The sequence below is a fragment of the Momordica charantia genome, assembly GCF_013281855.1.
Source record: "Momordica charantia cultivar OHB3-1 chromosome 5 unlocalized genomic scaffold, Mcharantia_2.0 BLBB01000005.1, whole genome shotgun sequence".
NCBI classification, from domain to species: domain Eukaryota; kingdom Viridiplantae; phylum Streptophyta; class Magnoliopsida; order Cucurbitales; family Cucurbitaceae; genus Momordica; species Momordica charantia.
Window position 1 is genome coordinate 17,193,107 of NW_028275163.1, and position 14,179 is coordinate 17,207,285.

General features: G+C 33.6%; 2 protein-coding genes across 2 annotated transcripts; one reads left to right on the forward strand and one right to left on the reverse strand.

The window, feature by feature from the left end:
- The first annotated feature begins 1,728 nt into the window (after window positions 1-1,728).
- LOC111023670 (heat stress transcription factor B-3-like) lies at window positions 1,729-5,133 on the forward strand. Its single transcript, XM_022301144.2, has 2 exons — window positions 1,729-2,195; window positions 3,903-5,133. Exons 1-2 carry the CDS (start codon window positions 1,896-1,898, stop codon window positions 4,395-4,397), a joined length of 795 nt encoding a protein of 264 aa, XP_022156836.2. The 5' UTR covers window positions 1,729-1,895; the 3' UTR covers window positions 4,398-5,133.
- Window positions 5,134-8,560: 3,427 nt separating this feature from the next.
- On the reverse strand, window positions 8,561-13,063 carry LOC111023665 (Integrase-type DNA-binding superfamily protein). Its single transcript, XM_022301139.2, has 9 exons — window positions 12,758-13,063; window positions 11,763-11,845; window positions 11,576-11,584; window positions 11,376-11,464; window positions 10,899-10,972; window positions 10,775-10,825; window positions 9,999-10,060; window positions 9,208-9,842; window positions 8,561-9,030 (listed from the first exon to the last, which is right to left on the reverse strand). Exons 1-9 carry the CDS (start codon window positions 12,982-12,984, stop codon window positions 8,977-8,979), a joined length of 1,284 nt encoding a protein of 427 aa, XP_022156831.1. The 5' UTR covers window positions 12,985-13,063; the 3' UTR covers window positions 8,561-8,976.
- Window positions 13,064-14,179: the final 1,116 nt, after the last annotated feature.

Sequence of the window (14,179 nt, forward strand, 5' to 3'; positions counted from 1 at the left end):
ATCCTATCAACAAAATAACCCTACAAATTAGGGACAAGCAGTAGATCTGGATCTTCACTCTCCATACCACACAGAACAAACGAAATACACTCTCGGAATATCGTATAATAAACCACGACTTATTTGAATCGTGGGTCTGAATCCCACACAATCGGCCACCTTCACGAGCCCGACTGAAGCGATACCAGCGACAAAGGTGGTGCAGATCAGCGGCGATGGGTATGTGGCGACGCTGTAGCAGTACCGGCGATGGATTGTTGTAGCAGTACTGGTGGCGGGTAACTGTAGCTGCAGCGGCGAGTCGCCATTCGGCGACGGGTCACTGTAGCAGTGTAGCAGCAACAAGGTGACGAACCACGAATGGCGTGCAGATGATGCAGCAGTGGACACGAAATAAAAAACCCACGAAAATCCCGAACGATAACCACGAATAGTACAACCTACCCACAAATCTTGTCGACGACGATCTACACATAAACCAAAATTAGGTTCACAAAATTTAATTGCCCTAGAAAAATACCTAGGACTTTGATACCATGCTAAATTGAGGAATTTTCCTTGAGCTTTCATTGATTAATAATACAATATGTATATAAAAAAAACTATTCTACAATTCTCTAAATCAAATAAGGAAACATAATAAACACCCTAATGAACACATCAATATCGTATCATTATTTCATCAAATTAAAATTTCATTTCCAATTCAATTAACAAAATTTTGAGTAAATTAGTATTTTAGTCCTTTTAAGTTTTTTTTTTTAACTTATTCATCTACCTACCTAGTCCTTGAATTATCTAACGCCATGACCCTAAGTTTTACAACAAAAAAAAAATAATAATAATAATAACAAAAACATATTTGTATTACTCATACAATAGACATTCCGAATATTTATAACTACTAGTCGCAAACTCCTTCTTTTTTATATTAATAAAAAAACAAATTTAATTCTTACAATTTTCCCTAAAACTCCTCCACAAAATTTCACTTTTTAAAAGTGTTTATGCAAAGGATTGCACAACGCTGTTTTACAAACCAAGCTCGAACCGGTTCCCGGCTCGACCTGAACTCAAGAGAACCAGCACAAGAGGGTAAACTCTCCGACGCTCAAGTCAGTGTAGGTCGGACTCAATATTAAGTTCGAGGTGAGATTCGATACCTGAGCGTGTAATGAGACCCTCTATTTATAGGTGGCGGGTCCGACAGTACTCACGACCGGCGGTTACATGTATTTTCTCACGTCGGACCTGTCGGGTTCCGAGCAGATCGAACCCCAATCAGGTCGAACTTCAGCATGTATACTTAGTCTAATTCCAATGGGCGAACCCGACCTCTTCGGCAGGTTCGAGGTGGACCTGGGATATTTTAATGTCCAAGGTATTTTTACCCCAAACAAAAAGTGATGTATAATCGCATCTCAATATTGTTAAATAGGTCTCTCTAATAAATGTGATGAAGTGATACAAATAGTTTAAGGAAACATGGTCAAAATTTTAATATAATAATTTACAAAAAAAAAATTGAAAAAAAAATATATTATTTCATGAAAAGTTGAACATTATTTAAAAAAAAAAAAAGCCTGGTATTGATTTAAAAAATAACAATAATAAGAAAAAGAAATGGTATTTAGAAAAAGTAGTAAATGGATGGGATGTGATGAATGGTGTGAGTAATATATATATAAAAGAAGTTTAATAGGCTTACTACTCCCATATAACTTAGCAACCAATTCTTCCTTTTCTTTCTTTCTAGAGAGAGAGAGAGAAGAAAAAAAGGTCATTTCATTTCTTATGCATTTCTGATGAACTGTGGAGTCGTGTTGGGTTTCTATTGTTGGGGTTGGGAGTTCTTAACTGCCCTTCTTCTCTTCTCCTCCTAAATTCTCAATTCTATGTTTCGATTCTTCGCTTTCTTTCTTTTTTTTTTTTCTCTCTTTCTCTTCGATATTAAGTTGAATTCAATGAGGGAGGCCGTCGCAGCCACCGCGACCTCTCGGAAGTCAACTCCGCCGCCGTTCTTGGTCAAAACCTACATGCTCGTCGAGGATCCCGCCACCGATGACGTCATATCGTGGAACGATGACGGGACCGCCTTCGTGGTGTGGCAGCCGCCGGAGTTCGCCAGAGATCTCCTCCCCACCCTCTTCAAGCACAGCAACTTCTCTAGCTTCGTCCGCCAACTTAACACATATGTACAATATATCCATATACTATGCTCCTTTTTTTCACTTTTTAAAGCTTTTTTCTATCGGTTCGGGTTCGGGTTTCACTCGGTTTGATTTGGGGATCGAATCAAACTAAAATCCACCTACTCCCTTGATTTAAATAGCTTGAGGATCGGTTTGATAACGTTTTTTGTTTTTTATTTATTTATTTTTTTTATGGAAACTATACTAATTTATCTTTCTAACATTTTCTTTATTCTTTTAATCTATTTTTAAATTGTTTTGGAGATTGTAGGCAGATTTAGAAAACTAAAATAAGTTTTTTCAGAAACTTTCTTTGCAAAAAGAATTGCTTAAGATTTCTAGAATATTTTTAAAAAGTGAATATATATATATACACATACATATATATATCCAAAAGCCTCTCACCTTTTTTCAATATTATTAAAATTTATCTAGAATTTTATTGTTATTATTTTTTGAAAAAATTACAAGATAAAATATATGGTCTCCAATCAAGAAAATTTTCAATACTATTTTTCGGTAAATATCAATACTCTTTACGAGGGTGGTTTTAACTATGTTATGGACGAATAAACCGCTACTCAACTCAAAAGTTTAAATTGATGGGTTGGATAAATTTAATTTATATATGATATCTCAAAGAACTATGATAAAAATACTTTTAAAGGACGGATAAATATCACTCGTCAAGAAACTTATTTTCTGGAATGGGAGAGATTCGAATTCCCACAATTGATTTAAGTGTTTTTGCATAAATATTAAAGTGTTAATCCTTTATGATAATTTTCTAATTACTCACACTTTCTCTCACTAATCTTTCTCTTCACCCGCTTTTTCTTCACTAACTTCTCGATATGCATATATTCCAATTTCTCTCACTAATTTTCTCTAGCTACACACATTTTTTCACTTCCTAAAGATTTTTAATTGTTTTCATTTTAGGTACCTTCTCATCATTTTAATTAATTTTAATGTAGTGACTTTTAAATTCTATAAATATTGGTTAAGTAGAAATTAATAATTTCAAAAATTACATGTAATTAGATTACGAAAACACACTCTAGAAATTTCAAAGCCATTTAACAAAGAGTTTTTATTACCAAGCACTTTTTTTTTAATTAAAATACTTAATAGAAAATGTAACATTGATAAATACACTTCTTGAAAAGCTACATAACTGTTATTGAATGATAATTAATAACAATAATAATAAAAGACACCACATCTTAAATATTTTCAAATTTACACTTTTTTTATAATAAAATTATGTTTAACTCAATACTAAGTATTAACCACTAATACTATAGAATATATCTATATAATAATAATTAAATATATTTTTTTAATTGGGGGATGGAGATCAAACTATTGATCCTAAAAATGAAAATAAGTTAATATTTCTGGTATAATTATAGAAATTTTCCCATGTGTCAAAACTATACAGATTGCAGCTTGAGCAAAAAAATATATTGATTTAAGTTTGAACCATGTATCCATGCTTAAAACCCTCAAAATTTACGACTATTAAGGCTTTTCCATTTCCATAAGATTGCTTTTGAATTGGCTTTTGATGAAGTTAAATCATATTCTAATTTTATAAATTTGAGCATAATTCAACTATATGTGATCGAATTCCTACCCTCATTCTCACATGTTATTGAACTATGAAAAGTTACATTCTAATTTTCATGTGTAATGAAATCTTGACAGGGCTTTCGGAAGGTTGCAACGAGTAGATGGGAGTTCTACAATGACAAGTTTCGAAAGGGAGCAAAAGAGCAATTGTGTGAAATACGTAGGAGAAAAGCATGGAACAACAGGCCACGACGACAAAACACATCAACAATCAAGGCCACACATCAAGATCGTCATGATGACGATCAACGGTTGTCTTCGTCCTCATCTTCGTCCGATCAATACGCCACACTTGTTGACGAAAACACAAGGTTGAAAAAGGAGAATGGAGTGTTGAGCTCTGAGCTCACAAACATGAAGAAGAAGTGTAGAGAGCTTCTTGATTTGGTGGCTAAGTACAAATACGCCATTAATGACGAGGACGATGAACACGAGCGAGATCAGACAATAATGAAGCCAAACTTGAAACTCTTTGGAGTCAAATTGGAGGTTGGTGATGAGATGATGATGAGGGAACGCAAGAGGAAGAGATCGGTCGATCAAAATACACCTATTTTACTATCTCAATAAGGATCTTTTCCGGTACAAACATGCCCTTTGATGACCATTAAGTTTTTAGTAATATTACTAAGTTATTTTTACCTCATTTGAAAGTTTATTTGAATTTTAGCCACATCCCAAAAGCAACAACGAGCTTAATTTTTAAAAACAGAAAATCAAATAGAGACATGTTTATCAAACGAGGTCCTAAAATAACTTATTTTTGAAATTTAGCTCAAATATTTTAGAACTATTTTAAAAGGTGGGAAACCTATTAATTAAAAACAACCATATTGTTTAAAGTAAAATAGTTATTTGAATGGGGATTGGAAATTGTTTGGGCATTATAGTTTAGGTCAAAAGAAAATAAGGCAACTAATGTGAACATGTTTTGGAACTTAGTTCTTTTCAATGCTTTGTACATCCAAGACCAAATATTTCAACTGAAAATTCAAACACAACTCTCTCTATATATATATAAATAATAGAAAAATAAAAGTTAGATGGGTAGGATAGGCCTTTGTTGTTGGTGGAATATTCAACATGTATTGAAAGATATAAATGTTTCAAGTTCTTCATGAGGTGTAAAATTTTGAAAAATATTGGATATTGATGATCTTCTCACCAACCTTCATATATTCATGTCAAAGATACCTACCCTTTTTCCATGGGGCAAGAGGTTTTTTTTCTTCTTCTCTTTTGACAAGGGAGTTGGTTAGCATGAACATTGGATTCAAAATTTTCTTAATTTTATTATATAGATTTTTTTTCTTTCTGTTGAATACTTTTTTGGTATTTGTACTTTCAGCTTGGTTCATTTTGATTCTTATATTTTCAAAACGTCAATCAATTTTAGTTCCTGTACTTTTAATTTTTATTTGTTTTAGTCTTTGTACTATTGATACGCCGTTGTTGTCTTTCTACTTTTAAACAGTGACCATTTTGGTCCATTTCTTTTCATTTATATTGATTACAATTTTAAGAGTATACAATCACTAAATTTCTAAATGCGTATACTGTAATTGTGTACAGTCGCTTCACTCACTCACTAAATTTTATCAAATTTACTATACGTTCAGACATTTGATGCAAACAGCAACCATAAATTTATATTAAAAGGTTTTAATTGTTGTTAAAATTTTGACAATATGGACTAAAATGGTTGCTTTTAAAAAGTATATGAAGCAAAACTGACGTTCTTAAATTACAATGACTAAAATAAACAAAATTCGATAACCTCTGGTTTTTTTCAGATGTGTGGCGAGCAACTAGTGAATTACACTCTATTGTACCGCAATTGGTGCATTAGTCTTTGCATCCTTAATGCTTCTTGCTTATTGGTTTCATTATCACAAGGCTGCTCCAAAATTGGCTTGGTTCCAAGATGTAGAATCCATGTTGAATCACCATTTAGCGGGTCTGCTAGGACTTAGGTCTTTTTCTTGGGTGGAACAGATCTACTAATTCTTTGATTCTAATTAGTAAGAGGGATCTTGAACTAAGAAATAAATTCTAGAAGCTAAACTAAAAAAGGGTATCCTGAGCAATTTCAATAATCGGGTTTCATTGATATTCCTGGTATAATAGATGCTATCACACATACAATCATACTCAATTCGATGGAATTGTTTGATCTTAAAGGAGATCTTCTATAATTTCGCACATGAGGGTTTATTTCTTGGTTTGGTCCGGTCATTAATAACTTGATTATTTTTAGATAGTACAAGGACCCAAATAGACATTTTGAAATTACGTTGACCAAAGAACTAAATTTTATCCCTCTTTAAAATTTCATTATTATAAGACCAATTTGGTCTCTTGTTTTATTAATATGTATAAAATTTTAGTTGCATAATATGGTGCCAAACACCATAAAATTCTTGAAACATTTTTGTACATGGTAAAAAAAAAAAAAGCTCTCGACTCATTTTCTAAATAAATAAAAAAGGAAGAAGGTACTTCTATATACCCTACTATTTTCCTTTATTGCTTTTTACATGTTATCAATAAGTATGATAGACAAAAAGAGGAAATTGAGAATAAAGGAGGTTGACTCTAAAGGTTTTTTTTTCTTTTTTGAGTATAAATAAATGAGGTGGGGGATTCTCGTACTCATGACCTATTGGTCAAAGACATATGTCAATTATCGCCGAGCTGAGCTCATGGCACTCTAAATACTTTATGAGGGAAAGAGAGTGGGTGGAGATGATCATTATTTATTTAAACCAATCTAAGAGTATTAAAATCCTTTTTTATCCCAAAAAGAAAAAAAGTATAAAGATTAATTTAATGACTTGATTTGATTAACTAATAAAATGGATATATCATATGACATTCATGTAGTTCAATGATTTAAAAAATTGAATTATTAAAGCAAAACTCAATAGGAGTTGCAATTTTAGTGCAAAGAGGTTATATGAATGAACTTTTGGTGTAGGAGATAATTGACCATAATAAAAGTATTGGTGTTTTTTTTTTTTTTGGCAAAATGTTTCAGTTCATGAACTAGAAGCATCAAAACCTTTCATTTCTGCAATTTTTTAATTCCAAGGATTTCTATTTTGATGGGTTTCCTTTATAAAAAGAAAAAATAAATCTTTTGAAGAGATTGTGTTTAGGTAGAAAGAGATCATGGAGGCTTAATGGTTAGTAACCTGAAAAAAAAAGGTTCCAATAAATTGACCTTGATTATCATATTGAGGGAAAGGAATGCAAAATTGGAATAGCATTCTTATTGTTTATTTCATCAAATAAATTAATTAAAGTTTTATTTGTTTGTTTTTTCAACATACGAACAAGCTTAACTTCGAACCTACAACGTTTAGATCGAGAATTCATATCTTAACTAGTTGAATTATATTCAAGTTGACGTTTAAAACCCTACTAATAAAATAAAGAATTCAAACTACACTTAGAAATATAAATCAGCTTAAAATCTATCCATTCTATAATGTTACTTAAATTGAATATTTAGATTAAAATCGTGACAAAAAAAAAAAGGTGTCAATGTTGGTAGGAATGTCATATAGAGAACATCAATCCTGGTCTTGTTCATCATTATATCGCTTCTCGTTCCCATTCATCGTTCTATCGTTCCATTATTAGATTCTTTAAGACTCCCACAACATTTTGCAAGTTTATCTTTATTCTTTCATATTCTCAAAGAAAGTTGTTTTCCAATTAAAAGAAAAATCTCTTTTTATCAGGTCAATTTAAGACCCCCACAACATTTAATAACAATATTAACTAAATTGGTTAATGTGGAAAGTACTATGACCACTTAGAAATCAGATGATGGGTTAAGATAGGTTAAGAAGATCTACGTTCTCGTTTCTTGTTTCTAATTTTAGTAGAAAATTCAACCATTTAACAACTATTTATGTTTTTTTCCTCATTTTTTAGAAACATTATCAAAATTTTATAACATGTTTTAAAACAATAAACACAAATTTCTTGTTTTCAATTTGTTCAAACATAAATAAAAATCTTGTTTTATCATTTTTGTATCCATAAGTGATGGAGGTGTCATACTTATTAAAAAAATGAAACAAAAACAAAAAATAACAATGGCAAGAATTGTCCAAAGTAAGTATTTGAACCAATTTTACAAGTAAGACTTTTTAAACGAGCATAATTAAATTAACCTCAAAATTCGGGGACATTTTGAATAATTTGGCTTTTAATAGATACAAAAAACGAGAGTTTTCTCATTGTTTTGGTAAACAAGGACGAATAAAGTCAAAAAACATTTAAACATTTTGGTGGGTAAAAAGTGGTTTATGAAGCAATCCAAGTCTAATCTTTAGGTTTAATTTGTTTACCTAGCAAGGCTGAATTTTACAGGAAATTTACTGCAGAACATGGATATTTTTTCACAGAAAACCTTGCCTTCTCTTCTAAGGACACACAAGGGGAATGCCATCTGAGCCTTTCCAGCAAATGGCTTGCCATCCCCAATTCTTCAAGCTATCTGGTTGAAAGACACTGAAATTTTGTTAAAAGAATTAGAATGATTACAAATCAATGAAATCAATTCATCCAAATCCAGGGATAATTATCTCTTGAAATAGGAAAGGACAGATTACTAACTTGTTTGGACGACTGCAAAGAGTCTATGAGTTGGGAGAGGGGGCGGATTGACAAACAGAGTGGGAAATCAGTTAAGCTAAGACGAAATTAAGGGCACTACGAGAAACAGCAGCAAGATCTTGACATCGATAACCAGAAACATGTATGTCACATCACAAGGAATACAGACACTCAAGGGAAAAAAAAATTCCAATTTGTATAACTATCACTAATAGAGATACATATGCATGATGTAATGTAAAACAATCGGGTGAAATTTTATGACATTTTCCTTTCTTCAACTGTAGTATGAGATTCCTTTCGTGTTCATCGTGGCCAGCAATGTCGGAAAAATCAAGAAAAGCCAAGGGTGACAATGATAAGTATGATGTGTACCGTGCTCTTATGTGCGTGTATTGTGATATATGTAAAGCTTTATTCCTTAGAAGCTTGTTCTCATGTACAGCTCCTGCAATATCAGCATAGAGATACAATCCAAATGAGATAAACTTAAACCTCATTGTGGGGTAAGCAAGAAGTTTTATTCCTCCGGCCGAAACAAAGTGTAAGTTGAAGAGGTTTCGGTCTTTGTAACCTGCATTATGGAACAGATGTTACTAATACGACAAACAATATTTTATATCTAGATCTTATTTTGCAGTTATTTTACGTCATGGGTTACGAGATTACTGCAGACTGAACCATTGATCTTTAGGATGTTGAAGTCTTTATTTTACTTTTCTCCAAGAAAAGAATACTGAATTATGCTCACCTCAGGTGCGCCAGAAAGTCCAGTAGGAAGAACAGAAGCGAGAGATGTCCAATGAATTGGATCTCCCAAGGGATCAACAGTGTTGTAACTGCTCAGAAGAGGTGCAGTTAAGAACGGAGTCAAGGGGAACATATTTCTCTGAAGTGGCAATGCACCACTCATTCCCAAAGCAACACCATATCTCTCACCAGGATCACTTCCATGACTTTTATGTGTCTCAACTCCTTTCCCGTGATCTATCTTGTTAACAGTGTTTTTATTTTCATTCTCATCGTTCTCATTGTTAATTTCCTGCAATTTCAAAGCTTTCTCGTGCAAACTCTTGTAGGCGGCTGACCGTGACAAAATGCTTAAAGCAGAAACCTTGGAAGCTGCCTTCTTTACTCCCTGTAATGTACCCAAACAGGGCATCTCGTATGGCTCTGTAGGACGGGCAGTCTGTCCGAGAGCTTTGAGTTCACTACCAACTTCTCCAGCACAACTATGTTTGTCTTCGTCAGAGGATTTTGAGCCAGGATTTGCCGTTCGAGTTTTGTTGGATCCCCACCACTTAATGTAACTTGTTAAGTCAATCTTCCTTTCAATGCAGAAGCTGTGAACAAATTCGCTTTCTGTTGCTTGGTCATCTCCAGCACCTTAAAATCACATTGGATGGTAGGCACTGTTTACAATTTATATGGGAGAAATTCTTGTCCTTTTAAGTTTAAAATTCAGCAATCAGAGAGATCCAAGGAGAGAACTGTGTCCTTGTAACTAGAGACATGATACATTAATAATTTAAAACAACTTACCATAATTTATGCTGTTGATGTAATCAGGGCCTGGCATACGACCAAATGAAGACTCCCATCGACTAGTTTATAAAAGCAGAAACAATGGTAGAATATTAAAAAAAATAGAGATCAACAAAATGCAAGGCATATGTAACTATTGCACTCTTAATCAAAATTTCAATGATACAAAGAGCATTTTCAAGTGGAAGAGGAAGATTAAAAAGAAAGCAACTAATAGACTGATTCAAAGCTTTTATTCTACCTCAGAGGCCTCAAAAGAAATGGCATAAGTTACATAGTAGTAAATAAGCAATATGTTCATTTGCAGGAAGCAAGGTGAAATTACGCAGATGGTCAGATTGGAGATCCAACCACAATCAGAAGACGTATACAAAAAATCATAAACCCAAACTCATTAGGACCCCGCAAAGATTTGATTATCTATTAAAAAGAAATCACTTCTTTTGTTTTCTCTTTTTAAAAACAAAAAAAGCCAATCAATTTCATAAATGATATAAAATAACAAAAAAGGGCAAGGAAGCAAAGCCCTTGCCAAGGAAGATTACAGAAAACATTTAAACTATAATGGTTGAAAAGAATGAAATTTACACTAAGAGAGAGCCACAAAAGAGATAGTATCAAGAAGGTGTTCCAGATATTTTCTAGCCGGTCAAGGTTCTATTGTCCATCTCGAGCTAAAGGAAGTTCCAAAAGAAAGCTCTAATAAACTGAAGCCAAAGTGCCCTTCCCTTGATGAAAGCCTACAATTAACATTTTAATGAAGAAAAAAATACCTCGAGAGACCCCGATATTTAGAGATTCCCCTTGAGAACCCACTGCTCTTTCTGCGAAGTGTAAAATTGTATAAGCAGCAGCAACAGATTCTCACGAAAAGATGTCTAAACAGTTTCTCCTTACCTCCTGAGAGATGCAAGGTATTCCTCTCTTGAAACGTTCTGCATTTCTTCAAGGTCCCTTGCATAATCAGTCACCTGAAAAATGCAGTTATTCCATTTATTATTACACAAGGAAAAGTCAAGCAGAACAAAGCATACAGGTAAGATATTGAAGATACTTGTCTAAATAATGAAGTTTTATCAAGAACTCTGAAGGGTAGTAATTCTCAAGAACTTCCATATTTTATAGTTTATTCAAAAGGTGGAAAGTAAGTATTACGCAATTTAAATTTTCAAATTCATCTCATAGAACAAAATGTAGTTGCAACTCCAATGCTCCGTAAGACCAAGCATCAAAAGAGGAATATATACTTCAAAGTATACATAAAAACTTAATGAGAAAGTATGTTCATTAATGAATCAATTTCCTATTCTTTCTTTTTTCATATCTCCTTTTCTTGAGGGGGAAGGGGGACTAAATGACTAAATGACATCTCACTGGAAAATTAATAAGAGTCCCAGGACCCCAATATTTTAAGGCAGCCAGATCATATGCCCTAGCAGCTGCCTCTTCTTCATCATATGCTCCTGTGAATGCATGTTATTCACTATTAGAATAGTGTAAAGGGAAAAATAATGCAGCTTAGTTAGTGATAAAAAAGAAACTATATAAAAGAAAATGAGATTAGACTAACTTACCCAGATACACTGGAATGATCAATCGCATGCCAGAAGTTCCATGCACATTTAAAAATAAAATAAAAATAAAAAAAGATAAAATTGGTGTCAGTATTCCATGATCACAAGTAAATCAGTGATTATTACAAGTGATTTCGTTTCCAAACAGATTTGTGTGTGTGAGTGTGAGAGAGAGTGCGAGAGAGACCTTGCTTTCCCTTCTTGTTTTGGTTCTGGTTCCAAGTACTTTTATCCCAAAGATGAGCTTCATAACGACCAGTCCATCTATGCCTGATATCATCAAATCATTCACAGGCACTAGTTAGCAGAGAAAAAGGTAAAGATAAACAGCAACCGTACATCACAAGCAATGTCAGACAATCAAATCTCACTAAATAAAAAGTAAGAAAGAATATGAATTGCCTCGAGGCTTACGCCTTGCCTCTTTGAGAGGAAAAGCCTCAAGGCCGCTTTTAGCCTTTTAAAACATTGATCGTAGGATAACAATATGAATTGCCACAACTGCAGACAGATAAGCATTATCCCAAATTCTTTTTCTGTCTGGCTCTAGATTAATGCAGTTTATCATCAAGCCATATCTGTAACTCTCTCTTCCACCAACATGAGAACGATCAATTTGAGCTTCCGTTTTCATGCATAACTAAGGCGCAACTGTACAGCATAGACTGCAGTAGCCATTAGCTTTAGTAACATTCTCGTTCTCGTTTTTCATGAATCTAAGCGTTTAGCAAGTTCTTGTTTCTCAATTTTTTTGAAAAAGTTCAAAAGTTATATTGAAATTTTGGAAACAACGAAAAACAGGTTTTGTTGCTTCTTGTTCCCATTCCAAATTCGTTCTAAAACATAAATAAAAATATTATCTTATCATGAATTTATGGGTATGGAGACCATGCAATCTTATTTTTTCTTTTCTAAAACAGAGGAAACAAGAAACGGGAGAAACGGGCTCTAATAGACTCATCCACACCACATAGTCACTTGATCGTATCCTCATCACATCACATAGTATCAAAATTAACCACCATGAACACAGATTTAACTGTTTCGGGATTGAGCGAAGAGCATATCAACTCGCAGTATCAAATTTGGGTGCGAGAAGTGAGCAACGATTCTACATTTTCTATTCCGATTATTATTTCGTGAAATTGTAAGCTAAGGAAACTATACCGGAATCTGAATTACCTAGTGACTCCGCGGTATATAGAGCTTCGTTTTCCAGCAGCACAGGGAGGCATTTTACTGATGCGCTCTTTGGCAGTACAACCTCTCTCTTTCTTGGCCTTCTTCAGGCCTCTGTACAGTAAAAGCTGATCGTTGGCAATAACGACCTCGGAAGATTCCCCCACTGCTCCTCCGGCACCGGCACCGGCTTCGTGTTTCAAGGCATGATCGGAGGACGAAGAAGCCATGGAAAACCCTAGGAGCGAGAATTGAGTGAGAGTGAGGAAGCGGAGGCAGTGTGGGCGGGCTGGGGGATTTGGTGAGGTGTGAGGGAAAGGGGAATACGAAATGACGGTTTTGGCCTCGGGAATCTGGAACGCTCTCGAGGGTACTACAGGACCATGAAAAAGGGGTCACAACGGCTAGCAGGGGGAGGAGGGTAGATTGGTAAATTGAGATGGTTTGAAAAGCCAGGCCGCAACATGCTCTGTTTGTTGACGTTAATTCTATTATTTTCCAATTATTCAAATCAAATTAAATGCTTCCCCATTTTCTTTTTCCTTATTCATTAAATTCCCAAATCACAGCAATAAGAATATTACAAAAGCTAAAATAAAAATTTTAAGGGTAAAATGTATTTTTGATTCTTCCGATTTAAATTTAGTGTCCATTTTGATCAGTAAACTTTTAAAATATATATGTTTAGTCTCTAAAATTTAAAAAATAGTTTTGAATGATCTCTAAATTAAAATTGAGTATTAAATCTGAATTCCAATTTGTTGTTAAGAGATTTAATTTAGCTTAATTGAAAATTTCTCACTGGTTTGTTGTGATCTCAGAGAGGTGGAGACAATGCATGAATGATTTGGGCCAGCGATATAAACCTAAGTGTCTTAGTCATGCCACGAGGATTTAAAGAAAGATGTTTGAGATTTATCCAACGTCCAAGTTGACACAAATTGGAGTCACACTAAATGCACCCGGACTTCATTTAATACAAGTGAAGCATCCTTCAATGGAACTAAACTTGAAGCTACTTCAATTTGAACATTATTTACTCATGAAAGGTTAAAAAAACCTTGAAAACTTACCAAAGTAACTCATCCCCATATTTAAAGTTCATTTCATTGTATTTTCAGTTTTAAACCTTTCCTTTGTTAATTTTATATTACTTTTGAGTTAGTGGAGGTTATGATATAAATATACTAGGAGTTACATCCTTTCTATTGTCTTTAGGTTATTTCTAGGGTTTTTTTTGGAGCCTAGCTTATTTTATTGTAAAACACAGATTTGAGTTATGAGATATATAAATGAAATTTGAGTTTATTGAGTCACGAGCTTTTCCTTTGCATTTCTTGTGTTTTAGAATTGCATGCTTGAATCATTCAAGTAGCCTTTATGAAGCTAACTTGTAGAGTGATTCGAATCTTTTAGTTTAAAAAC

Excerpts from the sequence above, each read along its gene's own strand:
- LOC111023670 (XM_022301144.2), top strand. The coding sequence starts at position 1,896 with ATGTTTCGATTCTTCGCTTTCTTTCTTTTTTTTTTTTCTCTCTTTCTC. Across the intron at positions 2,196-3,902 it reads TCCGCCAACTTAACACATAT|GGCTTTCGGAAGGTTGCAAC; the intron begins GTACAATATATC and ends AAATCTTGACAG.
- LOC111023665 (XM_022301139.2), bottom strand. The coding sequence starts at position 12,984 with ATGGCTTCTTCGTCCTCCGATCATGCCTTGAAACACGAAGCCGGTGCC. Across the intron at positions 10,973-11,375 it reads GGACTCTTATTAATTTTCCA|GTGACTGATTATGCAAGGGA; the intron begins GTGAGATGTCAT and ends TGCATTTTTCAG. Across the intron at positions 10,061-10,774 it reads AAATATCGGGGTCTCTCGAG|TCGATGGGAGTCTTCATTTG; the intron begins GTATTTTTTTCT and ends TTTATAAACTAG.